Source organism: Poecilia latipinna, unplaced genomic scaffold, assembly GCF_001443285.1.
Source record: "Poecilia latipinna isolate Pla-1442-1.1 unplaced genomic scaffold, P_latipinna-1.0 Scaffold967, whole genome shotgun sequence".
NCBI lineage: Eukaryota > Metazoa > Chordata > Actinopteri > Cyprinodontiformes > Poeciliidae > Poecilia > Poecilia latipinna.
In genome coordinates, this window is record NW_015113583.1 from 145181 (window position 1) to 163224 (window position 18044).

Here is an 18044-nt window from a genome sequence, read left to right on the forward strand (position 1 = left end):
CCCTCCCCCCCCCCCCCCCCCCCCCCTTCCCCCCCCCCCCCACCCACAAGAGTTTTTTTTTTTTTTTTTTTTTTTTGGACATTCAGCTGACTGAATGGAGCGGCGAGCCACGCTCTGAACTCCAGAGGAGGTCAGAGGTCGGCGAACGGAAGTGGGCCGGCCCGGCTTTGACGACCCAGCTGGCAGCACTTCTCTGTTTCAGCCGAGCAGCTTCTGGCTGACATTTCAGCTCCGGCTGCAGGTGGGCGAGTGGCGGGGAAACAGAAAAAAGAAATCCGGCTTTTTTCCCTCAATGCCCACATTATGCATTTATAACCGTAGAAATAAAAGGTGCAACCTCAAACGTAACTGGCCCTCTGACAGTTCCCAGTCCGTTCTTGGCACGCTGGACTGGTTTTACAGCTAATACTCAGCTATTAGGAGAGCAGTTCTCCCTTAATGTGAGAAAGGTTCTCATATTTTTTAACACCTCTTCTTCCTTGATCCTCCCTGAACTTTTATGGCTAAATTCACGCAGCAGGTCTTGATGTTCAGTTCGGATTTTTGGCTAAAATCAGATTTGTTTTTGTGTGTTTTGAATGGCTGTTTATACTAATTAAACACAACCGCAATCAGACCTCAGAGAACGGTTTACGACCCCTAAAGCAACAAACATGAGCAGAAGAAGAACGTTGACGTCACTCAGCAGAGCTCCGTTTACAGAAGCAGTAATGGACGCCGCCGTCTGCAGATCAATTTTAAAGCCGCTGAGCACCGGGATAAAATCCTAAGACGAATTAAGCTAATAAAAATAAAGATAAAAAGAAAGAACGGCTAATAGCGACAGCCTGCAGGCAGCTTCTGGAGAACTAAGAGTGGTGGGGTCGGGATGTGATGCTTCACTGGCGCAAACTTCTTTCACAATTTCAGAATTATAATTTTCAACCATTATTTACTTTGTCTGGTTTATTCTGATGCAGGATTATGATGCATGTCTCACATTTTATCCAATGAAAAAGTCAGATAAAACATGACGGTTCAGACTGCAGACGCTTTGAAAACTATCGGATACGTAAACGATTTAGTTCCACATATGAACGTGGAAGAAAATCGGATTTTATTTTGGGTGAAAAGATCGTAATGGGGCCGTTCAAAGTGCTGTGCAAAAGTCAGACATGGGTCGCCTACGGGCAAAACAACAAGTTCTTCCTCTGGCCATAAATATCCAGGGGAAGAAGCTGGAATCAAACATGCAACTTTCCGATTGCAAGACAACTACACTTCCCTGTGAGCGCCCTCTACTGGTCAGGCAAAGAGTGAGTGCCAATCAAAGACGCTAAGTGAGCGCTGGAAGCTAACTACAGCCGCATATCATCAGCATAGACACGAACGTCTTGACAAGACAAAGCTTCTGAAAAGTGGAATAAAGGATAATATGGTTATGTTCAAATTCAAAAATACTCTATTGATTCCAAAGGGAAATTAAATAATTTCATAACAAAATAGAAAAGTATGAAAAATATTGACAAAAATCTGTCCAACTACACATCATCCAAAACAAGAAGGAATAAAACAAAGAACCAGAAACCAGAAAAATAATTTCTCTCTAGAAAGCCAGAAATGAAGTTTTGAAAAAGAAAAAATCTCAATGAAAGTCCAGAGCTGCTCCAACATGCTGCCGCTCTGAGCGGCGCAATTCTTGAAAACTTATCTGGAAAATGTTTTTAAAAAGGTTTTAAAATTGGACCAATGCTATAAATAACTCCTTCAGTGACAGACTGCTGCATCTGATGTGCACAAAGTAGAGTTATAGTAGATCCTTCCTCCCAGCTGTTGGACTCTATAACCATCACTGCCCCCAACAAACTCAGTAAATGTTTGAATCCCTGCTGGATCTTTGGACAATTTCATCTAAAGAAAGCAAACCCGCAGCCAATGAGCATGTTGGTCTTTTTGTGAAGAGCAGCTTTGGAAACGAAGCATTTGCTTCACTCTGCATCAAGATAAACCAGTTACTTAACATGCACACACACCAGCTCCGTTTAATCCGCTTCAATTAAACTCCAGTCCGTTTGTATAGAAAGTTCGGTTTGAACTTTCTGAATTCATAATCTGATCTGCCCTCAAACCTCTGTTCGGTTAAAATAACTCTGATGTGCTTCGAATGCATATGTAAACAACAAGCGGACCAAAGACTGCACAATAGCAGGAAGTAGACTACAGCGCAGGGCATTCTGGGTAAATACAACCTAAACAAATGTCAAAGTCAATTGCCAGTGGGAGAAATTGTGTGACGTGTTTTACCAACCACAAACAAAATCCTACAACAGCTCAAATCTAACGCTACCCCATTTTTTTCCATGTTGAGAAGAAGACAGCTTCTTCTCAACAAGTCGTTTTCTTCAGTGGTTCTTGCTGTAGCGCCCCCACAGGCGAGGGGGGGAACAGGTTTTTCAAAGGTTGTGTTTCATTTGAAACAGTGCAGGTGAAAGCAAACCGCAGCAGCTGGAAATGTAACAAATCAAATGAGTCTACCAGACTATCAGGTGTAAAAACAGCCTGAGTTTCATGACCTAAATCTGATCCAACAAAGATCTGAAGCTTTATCCAAACTGCCCCCCTTCCTCACTGGGAAATTGTTGTCAGCCGGTTCTTTTCCCCCTCTGTGATCTGGGCTAACGTACCAGAGTTTGCTTCAGCTATTGACAAGCTATAAGGGATAGTTATTTTAGACCAGAGCAGCATCAAATAGAATCTGTGATCAAAGTGGAGAGGCAGAGACAGAGGTGGGCAGACGCCTCCTGCGACTCAAACGATGTCTGAACGGTGAGGAGGAGCGGAAAAAAAGCAGCCATATTAGTTTGTTTCTCCCTTGTGGCAAAGGAGAGCAGTCAGCAGAGTCCTGCAACGTGAAGCCCTAAAACACACACGCAAACAGACTGCTTCCCCACATGCGGATAAAAGGGAGCGGGACAGAGGAGCGCTGACCCCGGAGCTGCGCGCGGAAAGACAGGGAGAGAGATCTCCTGTCGCTTTTATTTACCGTCTTTTCATCCCAGGATCTGAAGGCAGGCCCGCGCCCGGCCCTGCACCCAGTTTCCTGGGGAGCGTTTTTCCTTCCCCCACGGCAGACATGAAAAGCACCGGCCTTCCTGCCTGGGGAAGAGTCCTGAGGCTCCGGGCCACTTCGTTTGAAAAGAGGAATTTAAAAAAAAGTGGCAGTGGTTGCAGCAGGGCTGGTTGGATGTCCACTGGAAAACGCAGCAAGTGCTGCCCAAAACAGATGATAAATTATCCCAGAAGTTATCATGATAAACGATAATATTCTCAAAGATCAATAACATTTAAACACAGGAACTGTGTTAAATATCCAAAATAAATAAACAAAACAACAAATAAAATTAATTATGATGTTTCTGTAAACAAAATTGTCCTTTAAGAAAAGGCGAGTTCAAACCAAAGCACCAGACTTTTACCAGTTTGTTTTTGGTAGAAGGAGAAAAATAATGAATCTTTCCAATGGAAATCATTGAGCTTGTTTTCATTTATCATGCGACTAATTAATTTGTTACAAAAGACCTAAAATAATTGGACTTTACCTTCTAAAATTTATGCAAATCCACACATAGCCTAAATGTTAAAACTTAAAAATGTTAATATGTTCAAGCTACACATCTTAAGTTTACACAACTCGACTAATTTGATCATTTTAAGTTGTAATGACATAGTAGTACACATAACTCTACTGTAAAATCCAATTAATTCTTCTTTCTTAAAAACTTAAATTTCATTAAAATATCTGATTGACATTAACTTGTGTAATTTCAGTTAATTTATTCAATCTGACTATGTTGGAATTACATTTACTTTATTTTTTAAACTTGAAACTTTATATAAAAAGGAAACCATTTGGTTTTATTTAATCCTGCTCAACAGGAACAGACAGCAGTTTGCTCACTGTTTTCATGTAAGGCTATGAAAACGAACAAGCATCTCAGTTCCACGTATGCAGTCATAAAGAGCTGCTGTTTTTAGGTTATTACTGTCATAACTACTGCCCTGCATTGTCAAACTGTTCGCATTAATATATTCTAGTGTCTGTTTTTATTACTGTTATTATTATTAAAACTCATTTTTCTGCCAAAAAAAACAATGGTTCAGTTGCTGCAATGCATTATGGGATACCTCACTGGCCAATCCCAACTGTCTCACAACCTTTAAAACATTTTTACGTCTGAAGACCCTCAAATTCTTTAAATCAAATCCTTATAAGTTAAATCCACTTAATTTATTCAATTAGTCAACACAGTAGCTCACTAAACTGAAAATCTAAACTTATATTCCCTCCTCTTTTTCAGTTAAAAACAACGTAATAATTTACAGTGCAGGCTGGGATTCAGGAGCAACTTGACCCTTCCTCACCTCCCTCCTCTTCCTCCGTCTGTATTAGAGCTGAAGAATGCTCGCTGGAATCCGGCTTTTTTTCTTTTTTTTTTTTTTTTGCAGGAAATGAAACGCTCCTCTGTTTGAGGGCGAGCGAAGCCTCACCCCATCCTCCCCCCTTTGCCTTTACGCGACGGGCGGATGGAGGGATGGAGGGATGGAGGGACGGGGGAGGAAGGAGTCTCCCCCGGCGTTTGAAGTGTGGGAGGTTAAGATAACTGGCACAGCCTCGTGCCTCAATCGCTGCTTTCACCTCGCCGGCCAAATCAAAGCACCCACAGCTGCCCCCCCCGCCCCTCCTCCACCCAGAGCGAAGGGGTTTTTCTGTTTGGAGCCATTAAAAAGAAAAACACAGCCGACAAATTACTCTAAAAATAAGCCGAGTGTGGAGAGGTGCGAGGAGCAGAAGGTGCAGCAAAGAGAGGAAGGGGGAAACGGGGGAGACTTCATGCCTCAGAGGGCTTTCCACAAGTTTCAGCCCGGCTCTCATTGCTTTACATTTCACTTTCAAGTAATCCTCTAAAAACCACTTGATCATTAGTTCTTCGGGCTTTTTGAAGATCTTTGAAAGGTTGTCTGTGGACTTTGCTGCTGTTTTCGCTCCAAGGTTCCTAAAGTTTGGAAAAGTATGAAAATTGATTCAAGTTTCATCCAAGTGTGGAAGTGCATCCATCTGTCTGTCCGTCCGCCAACCTTTCTGTCCATTTATCCAAACTTCCCTCTGTGGATCCATCGGTTTATTCCCTCCATCCATATGTATCTGTCCGGTCATCCTTCCATTTTTACCGTTTCTAGTTTTAGCAATTTGACATCAAGCTCAAAATGTGGCTACATTTTGAAGTTTAGCCCTTTGAAGAGGAGAATCTTTTTGTTTTAAAACTGACCTGTAGGGGGCAGCAGCGCCCCCAGCTGCATCAGTAGAAGAACAAAAACCACTAACTTAAAAGTTAGCTGCATTAACCCTAAACTCCTAATCAATAATATTACTTCCAGTAACGCTAAACCAACAAGGTATTTAGCGGATGCTAATGCTAAAACATTAGCTGCTTAATTACCAAGCCTAGCAGTTTGTCCATGTAAGTGTTTTGTTTTTCTGGATATATTATTTGTTTGTTGTAGAACTAATGCTCAATAAGCATTCGTTCTGCTAACAATAAAGCACTATACCAACATGGTATTTAGCAGAAGCTAATGCTAAAGCGCTAACTTTAATTGAAATTATATCCCTGCTTGAAAGACTAGAGCCTTTAAGCAACAATTTGACAAATTAACGTCAGCAGAGTGGTGAAGTAACAGGGTAAACTGGTGGGACTGATCCAAAGCTTCATCTTTATACTGAATTATTAGGCAACCAGGAAATTTTTCAATAAATTAAAGTGTTTTTACACTGTAGAGTTTGCATCTAGGAAAATGTGTCAAAATCTCGACACTCAAGAACTTTCACACTTAGAAATATATTCCTCCTCCTTCCCTCCATTTGTCCGGAGAAACTTTCCCTCCAAATGTCAAAAACACAACAAACATGTTCCTATTAAACTTGAGCTGGACTTCCTGCTTCATTTCTAATCCCCTGACGGTATTAAAGAAACAAAACAACAGCTCTGCTTTCCCAAATGAAGTGCAGAAGAGGGAGAGACATGAGGAAGGAGAGCTGATCACTGCAGGGTAGAGGAGGGTGAGGTCTGATTGTGGTTAGCAGCGGGGGAACGGGGCTGGTACAGTCACCAAAAACCCCAAACCTCAGGCATGCGTGGGCGAGACTCGCAGCGCAGCGTGGAGGGGCGAGGGGGGTCAGTGGGAGCCATCGCCCACATCTGAGGGAACGTCGCTGGGGGCCCAAGCAGCTGAAGTCTGGCCCCGTGCCCCCGCACAGCTCCATCTGAGAGGACATGGAGGGAGGCGGGGGCGCGATCAAAGAGCCGGCACAATGGCCGCCTCCTCTGCTGCGGTGGCGCTTCAAAGGGACGCGGCTGCCGCTCACATCCAGCACCGGGACAGAGGAGAGGGCAGGAAAACCTCAGCGGGGAAAATGAGGCAGAAAATGAGTGAAAGAAGAGCCGGGCTCAGGTTCCGCCTCCCCAAAAGCAAACAACCCCGAAACATCACAGAAACACAGAGGCTTCATCCTCTGATAACGATCTCATGGAGTCAAACCTCCTTTAAAACACGACGTTGTTTATACAGCACCTTTCAGCAGAGGCTACTCAACGTGCTTCAACAGAGACGGTTGAACGATAAATTAAAACAAGCTCAATAATTTCCATGATTTATCGGTTTTCTCTTCTCTCTCTCCAAATACCACAAACTGAATAAAGTCTTCAGTCTGGAGCTTTGGTCTCAACTATCAGGAAACTTTGGGTAACATTTTATTTGAAGGAATGTGCATAAGCGTGACATAACACCTGTCATTAAAGGATGAATGTTTAGGGCTGTTCTGTCGTTCGGTAAATAATGACACTTTATAGGAACGTATTAAACGTATGTATTAAAATGATCATTATTTACTGAATAATCACGACAACCACAAACATATGAAAATACCTCGATGTTTATGACATGTCAGACTTATGCACACCCCTTCAGATACATTATTACCCAAAGTTGTTTACAGAGACTTCATAATTTATGTCGTCATTTCTGTTTTGTTAATTCAAAATGTCTTGTCCAGTGGCAATATTAAATTTTCATTTAATATTCTTAGAGAATGTCTTCTTGCAATATTATGCAAATACCATTATATCACTCAAAGATTATCTCAAAATAACAATATTATTGTTTATCGCAATAACTTCTGGGACAATTTATCGTCCAGCAAAATGTGTTATTGTGACAGAGGTCAGAGATGCGAATCTTTCAGTGTATTTGATTTTTATGTTGATTTTTAGATTTACGATTCAATTCAATTCAGAAACAACTTTTCTGTTATGAGGCTGACAAGAGGAAAAGACAGTAGCTGTGTTTCCATTAACCATATAATTGAGCAATTTGACATTCAGAAAGTAAATTTGCTAGGTGACAGGCGGAACTCCTGTGGTTGCTAGGTGACAGGCGGAACTCCTGGGGTTGCTAGGTGACAGGCAGAACTCCTGCGGTTGCTAGGTGACAGGCGGAACTCCTGCGGTTGCTAGGTGACAGGCGGAACTCCTGTGGTTGCTAGGTGACGGGCAGTGCTTGTTGATTTGTGACTTTACATTCAGAAGGTTTTTGAAACGGCTCATTTTCCAGACACCAAAAAATATTAACTTAATGCTAAAAATCAGCAGGGTGATTTTTTTAAGTGCTTGGACTAATTTTAGAACCCATAAAAGCCCAAATAAAAGTACAAAAACATGCAAAAAAAAAAAAAAGGAATGTTTTTAGCTATTTGATGTATTTCTAAGAGTGCTGTGTGGGAACATCCCAAAGGGATTAATAAAGTCCGTCTGTCTATAAGCTTGAGTTTAGAAGGCTGCAGCAGCCCTGGAGTTAGAGTGGGGAAAGTGGGGAGGAAGAGAGGAAGCGGAGAAGACATGACAAAAAGCAACGCGGCCGGACCTTCATAGAGTTCCTGCAGCTGGCCCAGCCTCAGCACAATGGGTCTGTGACTCAACCAAAACAACTACTGCGCTCCAGTCTAAACAACCCCACCAGCCGGGATCCCCCCCTCGGAGCGTCAAAAAGGGTCCGGGACGCAGTGGAGTGAGAGATCCTCTCACTTTAATTACACCAACGGAGTGCTAAGAGGGGCGTTTTGCTCAACAGAGCGTGCTTTGTAAGAGGTGGGGGGGGGGGCATTTCCGATTCCATTTCCTACCTCCAGAAACATTAGCCGAGGTGTTGCTCCGTTTAGAGTCCAAATTTCCACCTCCTACATCCAGCTATCCCACATTCCAGCCAGTTTGGAAAGAAAACATCCTCTCGTTTTGCATTTGCTGCAAAAGTGGTTTTTTATCCTTTCCCAATTAGGTGGGGTCACTAATAAGGCAGGGTGTGGAGGCACTGGGCTGTGCCGCCGCGGCCCAGAGGCTCAGCGTCAGATTCAAACGGCAGACGCCAAAAATCGCCTAATTGCAGCTGGAGAGTGTGTGTGCATGTGTGCGTGTGTTGGGATGAGGTTCTGAGAGAAAAACGATGAGAGGAAACAAATAACAGGACAAAATTTGGCAACGGGGGAGCAGAGGATGAGGGGCTGAACTCTGAGATTTTCTGTTTTCCTTTTGGCCAGTTTCTCTGAACACACGCTCGCCTCCGTCTTCCTCTTTTCTCATCAAAGACATTTGACAGCTGACTTCTGGCTGCTCACATCAGACAACGACGGAGCGGAGGGGAGGTGCCGCTGAAGCCAGAACAACACTTTCATTATATTTTCCGGAGCAGGAAAACTGGCCGTTAATTGCAGAGATTTTTTCTGTCTTTTTTTTTTTTTTTTAAACATCCTGGATGAAACTGAAAACAAGTGAAGAATCACAACTCCTGCAGCTCCGCACTGCAAAAACAATAAACTTTGCCAAGTATTTTTGTCTAGTTTCTTACTCACTTGAAATATGTCAAAAGAACTTATAAGTAACTTTTCACCAAGATATAGGAGTTTGGTTTAAGTAAATAATTCCTTAATATTAATAAAAAGGTACTAAAAACAACCGAAGCACTTAGAAAAAAGAATCACCCAGCTGGTTTTTGATGTCTGGAAAATGAGCCGTTTCAAAAACCTCCAGAATGAAACGTCACAAATCAGCAGGCACTGCGCCGTTACCTAGCAACCCCAGCAGGTTTACTGGTGTATGAGCTATACAATGGCTGCTGGAAAAGTCACACTGCAACAACACAAAATCTGTCCAAGTATTTTTGGTCTAGTTTCTATTACACATGCCTGAATACACTTGGAATAAGATAAAACAAACTTACAAGTAACTTTTCAACAACTTTTCAGAGCTTACGTTAAAAATTCATTATTATTTATTTAAAAAGTTATTACAAGATTATTTCACTTATAACATGGGAAAAATGTCTTGTTACAAGTGAAATAATCTGCTGGTGGAACAAAAGCTTTTTTTTAATCAGTATTAAGGAATTATTTACCTAAAATAAGCTCCTGTATGCTTCTGAAATGTTACTTGTAAGTTAGTTTTGTCTTTTTTCAAGTGTCTTAAGATATCTACACTAGAAACTAGACCAAAATACTTGGTAAGGTTTTGTGTTTTTGCAGTGCTTGGTGCTCTAAAAAGCCGGCTTTGTTAGGTGTGTGAGTGTGATAAAGTGAGCAGCAGCTGAAATGAGGGGGAAAGCCTGCAGGGCGTGCAGATAACTATCGCAGAGGCTGTGAATCAGCGGCTGACTCAGACAAAAGGCTAACAGCGTGGAGGAACGGATTCCAGAGAGAGAAAACAAGGTGACAGAGAAACCGGGTCATCATGAGAAAATGAAACGTTGAGGCATAAAAAACAGTCTGAGAGAGAAAAAACACAGCAGAGACCAGAAAACATGAAGATATTCCAAAAAATCAAGGAGTTCTTTCCCAGCAGTCACTTTTTCTAGTCCTAAAACGGGACTTATATGGAAGAGGATTAGAGCCACTGAAAAAAATACAGATTCTGACTTTAATCAGCTGGATAAAAAGAAATTAATAAAAAAAATCACTTAAATCTAACATCCTTCCTTCCTCAAGAAAGTTAATTCTCCTTCAAGTACCAAGCTGCATTAAAGTGGGAATTCTGAGATTAAAACAGGAATTGTTAGATTAAAGTCACATTTTGGTTTAAGAAAAAGTCAGGATTCTAAGATTAAAGTGGGAATTTTGAGATTAAATTGGGAATTATAAATATATAAAGAAAGTAGGTAACACACTCAGTCTATTCTCTGAGTGGGGAACATCTACTCTACATATGAGGTGCCAACTCCCCACTGACTGCTGCATGCATATAAGCAATAGAAAACTTACTCGGGGCACAAATAGAAAGGTTATTTACTTGTGTAGCCCCCGATTTAATGCCGCCCTGGGCAATTTCCAACACGTTCCACATCAGGTTCATAATGTTGTTAAGACACGGAGGGTTTAGGAGCTGGAGAGTATGAGCAGCAATTTCTACACTTTTAAATGGAGACACATTGACAGAAAGAATAAGAATATGCTGCAGGTTATTTGTGGTTATTAATGCAAGAAAAATTGAGAAATTAGAAGATTATCCCAGATTATGAATCAAATCAGTAGCGGTTATCAGAGCTATATTCAAATCAAAAGTGCATCAAGCTGCATGTTGATGCGCTTATTTATTGAAAACAGTTCTTAGTTTTCATTTATGTAATATAGAGACAAACCACTTTTAAAGCTAGCATTGCACAAAATCTCCACCTTCAAGAACAAAAACATTTAAAGTTCAAAGAAAAACCTTGAAAAACCTCTAACTATTGACGAGTAGTCAACATAACAAATTTGCCTGCAGGATAAATTGTCCCAGAAAGTGTTTCGATAAATGATAATATTGTTTTCAAGTGATATAATGATAATGGCATAATAATCCCAGAATGTATTCTCAAAGATCAATAACCTTTAAATTCTAATGAATATTTAATACTGGAATTCGAAAACATTTTAAAATCCAAAATAAATAAAACAACAAATGAAAGTAATTATGAAAAAAAAAAAGGGTCTAGTTGAGCCCACAACGCCAGACTGAAGACTTTTGTCGTCCAGTTTCTGGTAGAAAGAGAGGAAAACATTAAACTGAGTTTGTTTTAACTTTTCAGGCGATCAATTTATTTATTGCTTAATGAGACAGGCCTATTGATCGGGCTGCATGGGAGCAAAACAAAACACTCTGGAAGTGTTTCATTTCTCTAAACTCAACTTGCACATTTTCGTCTCAATCTTTGACTGTAATAAAGAAAGAAAATGTCGGGAGCTTAATTGAAGAATCAATTAAAGTAACAACAACGTTTCTCCTCGACTGTTCAAACAGAGAGAGAGACAGATGGGACGGATGAAAAGAAACAGACAAACGAGTTCATTTAAAGATGTTTTTGGCATCTACAGCAGGCGAACCTCAATCCAGCTCTCTGGGATCTGCATAAATTGAGGGCTTGGGGAGTTGTGGCAGTATCCCCGGTATTATGCATATTAGTTTAAGGCTGTCACTGAGAATCAGCCGGGGTGTCCATCCCGCCGCGGCTAGGCGCTGCTAATTATTGGATCAGAGATGAAGTGGCTTTTTTGCGCTTGTGCTGACGGCTCTTTGAAAACCGGCTGTTTATATAAAAACGGGAGACAAAAGGAAAAAGCAGAGCGGCCTAATTTTGGGTTCAGAGAGCCCCGTTGGGTCAAGAATCGATCAAGTGGAAAACCTTTGAGTCGTTGGACCGACTTGTCACGTCAGCCCGGATTTTTCTGGAAGCGGAATAACGGGATCCTCCCAGTGAGGAAAAATACTGCTGCCTTTGATACAAACTGAAACATCTGAATCTAAAGCTCCACGCAACTTTAGCGTGTTAAAAAAAAATGGCTGCCTGCGTTATGAGAGCTTTTCAAACACCCAGAGACCCCAGAAGCCATGAAATCTTATTAAGCCGAAGCATCTCATTAAGGTCCTGCTTCATCCAACCTGTTCTGCTTTACAAAGGCGACATATGCAGTCCATATGGACACCAAGCCTCCACCAGCAGCAAAATAACATAATCCAGCTCCTGTCAGGACGAGACGCACCGAGAGCAGCTTTCTGACCTGCCAGTCTGGGTTTGACCAAGATCTGGTTCAATTAAACTAGACTGTGATCCGAATCAATACTTGGTTGCTAAGTCTCCCCTTGATCATCCCTGAAACTGATCACTGAAACTCAGAAATTCAATCTTTTTCTGATCTGTGAACTCACCGTACCTAAAAAATACCATGTAGGGCTGAAACGATTAATCCTATTAATCGTGATGAATTAATTATTGAAATAATTCAAATAAATTAATAAATTAATTGTTATAGACTCAAAAAAAGGCAATTTGCTGAAGAACAAGACTGACAGAGCAAGAATTAAGCAAAACCTGTACAAAAACATTCACATTTTCTTCCCAAAACTTAGGACAGGTAAAGCTGGTACCTGGTCCAGTACCTTTCTGCAGAGATAATTCAGTAAGCTAGCATGAATTATGGGCTTTGCAATGTTGCATTCACAGACAACTAAAAAAAAAAATGCTTGAGAGTCAAATCTGGTCAAAACCTGTATGGTTCAGACATTTTATACACAGCAGAACAGAAAACACACACATGCAGGCATTCGACACCGTTTGGGTTAGCATAGACCGCTACACAATGGCCATGGTGAGGTTATGGTGGACCTGTTTAGGATTAGTCTGCGAGCGCAAGCTCTCAAGTCGGTGTTTAACAGTTTAAAAAGGAAACTTGACAAATATTAACCAGACAGGGAGGGCATAGAGGTGGTCTTACCATATTCTCAGATGTACGCCGTTTTCATTCTCTGGCCTGTACCTGCAGAAAATTGCATCTTTTTTAACAGTTTGTTGTTTTTCTTAACGTAACTGGACGCTAACCGTCCAAGTGGACTTACACAGACCATGAAAATACTGACATTTAACCTAAGGTGTAATTCTCAGTGGATTACAGCTGCAGAGCTAAGAGGAGGGCTTGAAAAGCGCAGATAAACAAGGTCAGCAGAGAGACATACTGTGGTGCAGAAAAATAGTGCAAAGCCCAGAATCTGTAAGTACTCCGAAGAAAAGGACAGACTAATCCCAAAGTAGGTGTAATATGTGGAGGCTGTGGCAGGATAAAGAATGAATGGATTAGGGGATGCTCAGGGTACAAAAAAAACAAAAACAAGTCGGGTCAGAACGCTGATGGGTGATGAATTTGGATCACGTTTGGCTCTACTTTCATTTGCATTTAGTCCCGTTTTTAATGGGAAATAATTATGCAGCAAAACACCGTAGCAGATTATTAATCCCAAACTCCTAAATGCAAAAACCACACAGAAGCTGCAGCAGCACTCACCTGTGGCCGTTTCCTGCATCTTCTCCCTCTTCCGCTTCTTCTTCTTCCCCTAAAAATATACAGAGGAACGCATAAAGTGTGGCTCCAGCACTCACGCTCACTAGACCACTCGGATATCCTGCTGCTGACTGCCATGTTCACTCATCCCCTGCTGGGCAGCCGAGCAGCGAAACCCCGGCCTCCGCACTCCACCGCAACCCGCAACCCTGAGAGGAACCCAGCAACCGAGTGTCGTTTTCTCTGCACAGCCAGACACGCTGCAAAAACACTAAACCTTACCCGGGATCATCGGTCCAGTTTAGTGCAGAAATCAGTTTAAATAAGACCAAACTAAATTACAGAGAACCTCAGCAAGATATAGGAGCTGGTTTTAATTCCTTAATATTGATTAAAAAAAATTTCTAGTTCCACTGGCTCATTATGTCACCTGTAACATGTTAAATTTTTCCCTTGTTTTAAGTGAAATAATCTGCCAGTGGAACTAAAACTTTTTCATCAATATTAAAAATCTGACTTGCTGAAAAGCTACTTGTAAGTTAGTTTGGTCTTATTTCGACTCTACTAAAAGCGTTTTCCAAAGTGGAGCCTCAGAAAGTAAAAAAAAAAAAATTTAACCAGATTTTCAATTGCATAGATTTTTTTATCATATAATCTGTTACTTATTATCAAACTTAAGTTAAATTAACTTATTGAAATGTTATTTGTCGTGCTCGTCTTTCTGATAGCAGTGCTTCGATTGCAGTTTCCTGGATGATAGACGATCTTTAAGAAGCTCGAACTGCTGATTCAGATTTTGGCCGATATAAACGTTTTGGCCACCGATCTCCCAAAATTTTGAAAATTGGGCCCATTTATCTGGTACACCGTCCTTTCTGAATGGCTGCCAGTCAAATTTAAGCTGCTTTGCTCCTCAAGCTAGTGTAGCAAGCACCCATGGAAACGTTTCTGACAGGAAAGGGGCAGAAGGAACCGTCCAGCAGCCACACCGCAGTGGAAAACCCCAAGAATTCATGACCAGCTAAAAGCAGAGGCAGCATTTATGTTAAACAAATGCAATAATTATAAAATTGAGAATGAAAGAGAAAAAAAATGTCTAAAAGTCGATGTTTCTTCACATATTTTGTAGCATTGTGAGAGTATTGTCTGTAGGCTAGCAAGTAGCTCCAAGGCAAAAAGCTAACGCTGTTTGGACGGCCGGATATTTGCACCAGAACTAAAAATACTTGGTAAAACTAGCTGTTCGCAAATCTTTGTCAATATTCTGCTAATGTCAAAAGAACACATTTTTGCAATTACTGTTTAAAATCATGCGTGAATAAGCTTGTTGTAAACAGGTAATGAGACGTATTCATAATTGAGCCGTGGCGCTAACGCTCATCTTTCAGCCAATCAGAGGAGACATTGGTGTCTTAGTCAGTGACAAGCCCCGCCCACAGGGCGTGGCTACGTATGCAGCGTTTTAGGGGTGATTTTACAGATGAGCTATAGAATCATCACGCTGGAATAATACATAACTTTTCATGAACTGTGATGATGTGAGCTGCACCTTGACTGAAAACCCCAAAACAAACCATCATCCTCCTACTACTTCCTGTCGTCTTCTTTGTTGTTTCCGTCAGCACTAACATCTGGTTGTGGATCACATGACTCGCGTGATGCTAAAAGCGTGTTTTGATATGCCTGAAAAAACTTAATTGAAAAACGTGTTTGTTTTTTTAACATTTCCATTGAACAAATTTATTTCAAGTTGCTCCATTTTATGGTTAATGGCAACGCAGCTGGTGTGTGTTTTTGCAGTGCATGTTAAACTGTTCTGTCTACGTCTGACATCGTGAAGATGAGAAACAATAAGAGCAATTAAAATATTCTCTAAAACTGGAGCAGTATCCTCTGCAGAGAGCAGCACTCTCCTTCCAGTAAGGACATGTGAGGATTTATAGCTTCAGCTAAATCCCCAAAGGGGGGGGACTAAAGGTATAGATAGCAGAGAAGAGTCGTTCTACTCAAATATGAGAAGCACTTTGGTTTCCAGCTGCAAAGTCTGCTAATCCACTTATTCATGAGCTAATCTGCCTTCTGCCGCTGCGGCAGGCGGCGAGGAGGATAGACCGAGCGAGTGTGGGTGAAAGGAGGGATGAGAGAGGTGCAGCACGCCTGAACTGTGTGGGGTTTCCAGGCAAGACATGCTTCCAGTCAACAGCTGGTGATTCACGCAAAGAATGAGTCAGGCTCTTATCTCTCTGACGTGACTAACAGAAAGACCATCGACTTCTCCTAGGAAAGCTAGAGCAGCAGCTGATGCTGCGGCTGGGTCGCTCTCAGAGCAGCGGGTCGGCAGCGGAGCGGCGGCGGCACAAAGCAGGGGGCGCTGTCGATGTCCGAGGGGAGGCAGGTAAACACCACAAAGCACTTCGGTGGTGGAGTGAAGGTGAGTGCCGGAGCCACACTTTTAATAAAAGCTGGTGCTCTCTCTCAGAAAAAATATCACACGTCACATTCACACACACAAACACACACACGAGGACAGCTTTGGATACACACTCCTAAAGTGCTAAAGTTTGAAATCACATTTAAACTCTTTACTGTTCGACTCCAAGCTGTCAGGTTTTCTTGAACAATTGTTCTCCAGGATTTCTGAAAGTCTTTTTTAAAGGTTTTCTTTGGACTTGGGCAGCTTCTTACTCCAGTGTTCAGCACTCCATTTTTAAAGGAAGACTCATTTTCGCTAAACCGCAAAACTTATAGATAACTTTTCCTTTAGCATTTGTTGCTAACTTTAAAAGGCTCGGCTAATTCAGCATATATTTCAACATTTTGTATGAAACTACACACGTCTGGAATAACAGCGCATAACGTTCAGGTCAGTTAAATTGTTGCTCGAGGGTCGGAGTCTTTCAAGAATATACAATCTGAATTTAAGCTGTTAGCGCTTTAGCATTAGCTTCCATTAAATACCATGTTGATTTAGCACTTTACCATGAGCAGAACTAATGATTGTTGTTAGAACTTCAGGATTAGCGCAACTAACTATTTAGTTAATATAATACACTTTATTTAAAAGGAACAATATGGCGCTCAAATATAAAAGCCATTTGAGGTGCCACACCAGATTATAGAATAAGCTAATTTGTTGGTGCCCATCCCTGCTCCTTTTTATGTGCTCCACTTGTCTCAAAATGTCACAGAAAGCTGTTAACAGACTTTCTCAAACCTCGGAGAGCTATTGACCAAGGAGGTTTGGCTGCCTGAATACAACAAACTCCTCAATACTTCTGAACTGTTGTCAACAGGTGCAGTCGCAAAGCATACAGGTGTAAACGCTCTGCAAAGCACTTGAATGAACCAAACTCCCAAAAAAACAGAAATACACATACAACAGAAAACACCTAGTGGTCTGGAGGACCTGTGTTTTTGTGGAGCTATTTGCAGCATTGTCTGTTTGGTTGCAGCATTTTTCCATTTTTGTATTTGTGCGTTTTGGAGTTTGCATCATTCATGAGTTTGCAGGCATTTTGCTGCACATTTGTTCCTCTCGGCTACTGTACTTTTGAATAGGAGAATATTCTAAAAACCTCTGTACGTCCTAAACCTTTCTGATTGCGCGCATTCAGAAACACAATGCGCAGCTGGGGGGAGCAGAGGTGAACTCTGGGAGGAACAATCCGGCCTCCTCGGCTCGCTCTGACAGCTGCTTTTATATCTGAAGCTCTACGCCGATGCGGCACATCAAAGACCAGCATCACCATTACAAGGCAATTTTCACTCTCAGTGACAATAATAATCACCGTGATCCTAACATCCATCTCTGTGTGGATGGCACCATAACAGTGTTATGAATTACACATTATGCAGAAACAAAGGCTCCGCAGACGGGCCCCATTAACACGGAGAAGGCTCCTGTGAATTAATGTGCGCCTTTGAAAGACTAAATCACACAACAGACATAGAAACAACATGAATGCAAGCACGCGCACCGCTGCCAGTCTGTTCTGTTGATACTTACATAGTTGTCTCGAGCGGACCAGCCGGGGTAGAGCTGCATGTGGAGCTGCCGTTCCTTGCGGGCTAACTCATAATACTTAGCTTGCTCTTCCCGAGATAAAGCATGCCACTGTTTCAGTACAAAGATTACAGGGGGGGACAAATACAGAACAGTTAATTGATATCATACAGCTGAATCTTCAGAGTTTGGTCAAAAGAATCCATTAATCGTCCAAATGTTGCTGCTGATTTGAAAAAAGAAAAAAAATAAACAATAATGTGTGTTATGTCTTAAAATGAATAAGTTTTTCTTATAACAGTTCTGCTTGTTTTAAAAATTTTTACTGCTACTTTCACTGCAGATATAGACAAGTCTAGTCAAAAAGTCGATTTTTCTACTAGAAATTTCCTGATTTGTGAAAATCAGAACAACCTGCCTTGGATCTCTCACTTTACAATATATTTTTGGGAAAAGGAAGTCATTAATTCACAGAGCATCATCATACATGAACCAACCACATGATGGTTTTCACATTGGCAAAGTGTTGAGTTACTAATCTGAATATTTTCCAAATGGCCGATTTAAGACGAATAGAAACACTTCTATTCAGATAAGAATTAATAATTTCGAATGCGACCCAGGCCACCTGGGTATCCGATTCAAATGTGA

The 18044-nt window shown here is 41.5% G+C and overlaps 1 protein-coding gene and 1 long non-coding RNA gene across 5 annotated transcripts in view; one reads left to right on the forward strand and one right to left on the reverse strand.

Annotated features, from left to right (window-relative positions):
- Nucleotides 1–18044, reverse strand: part of lef1 (lymphoid enhancer-binding factor 1) — a 73653-nt gene that overhangs the window by 5009 nt on the left and 50600 nt on the right. The window contains exons 8-10 of one of the 4 annotated variants that reach the window (XM_015049939.1): nucleotides 17397–17504; nucleotides 13394–13436; nucleotides 12830–12871 (exon numbers count right to left, since the gene is read on the reverse strand). In XM_015049939.1, coding sequence (XP_014905425.1) covers nucleotides 12837–12871; nucleotides 13394–13436; nucleotides 17397–17504 — 186 coding nt within the window. In that variant the 3' untranslated portion in view covers nucleotides 12830–12836. Of the gene's footprint in view, nucleotides 1–12829; nucleotides 12872–13393; nucleotides 13443–17396; nucleotides 17505–18044 lie in introns of all 4 variants that reach the window. The other 3 variants (XM_015049938.1, XM_015049937.1, XM_015049936.1) reach the window with 3 other exon arrangements.
- On the forward strand, nucleotides 13436–17312 carry LOC106958164 (uncharacterized). The gene is made up of 2 exons (XR_001427103.1): nucleotides 13436–14492; nucleotides 14605–17312. It is a non-coding gene; the product is annotated as an uncharacterized LOC106958164 (long non-coding RNA).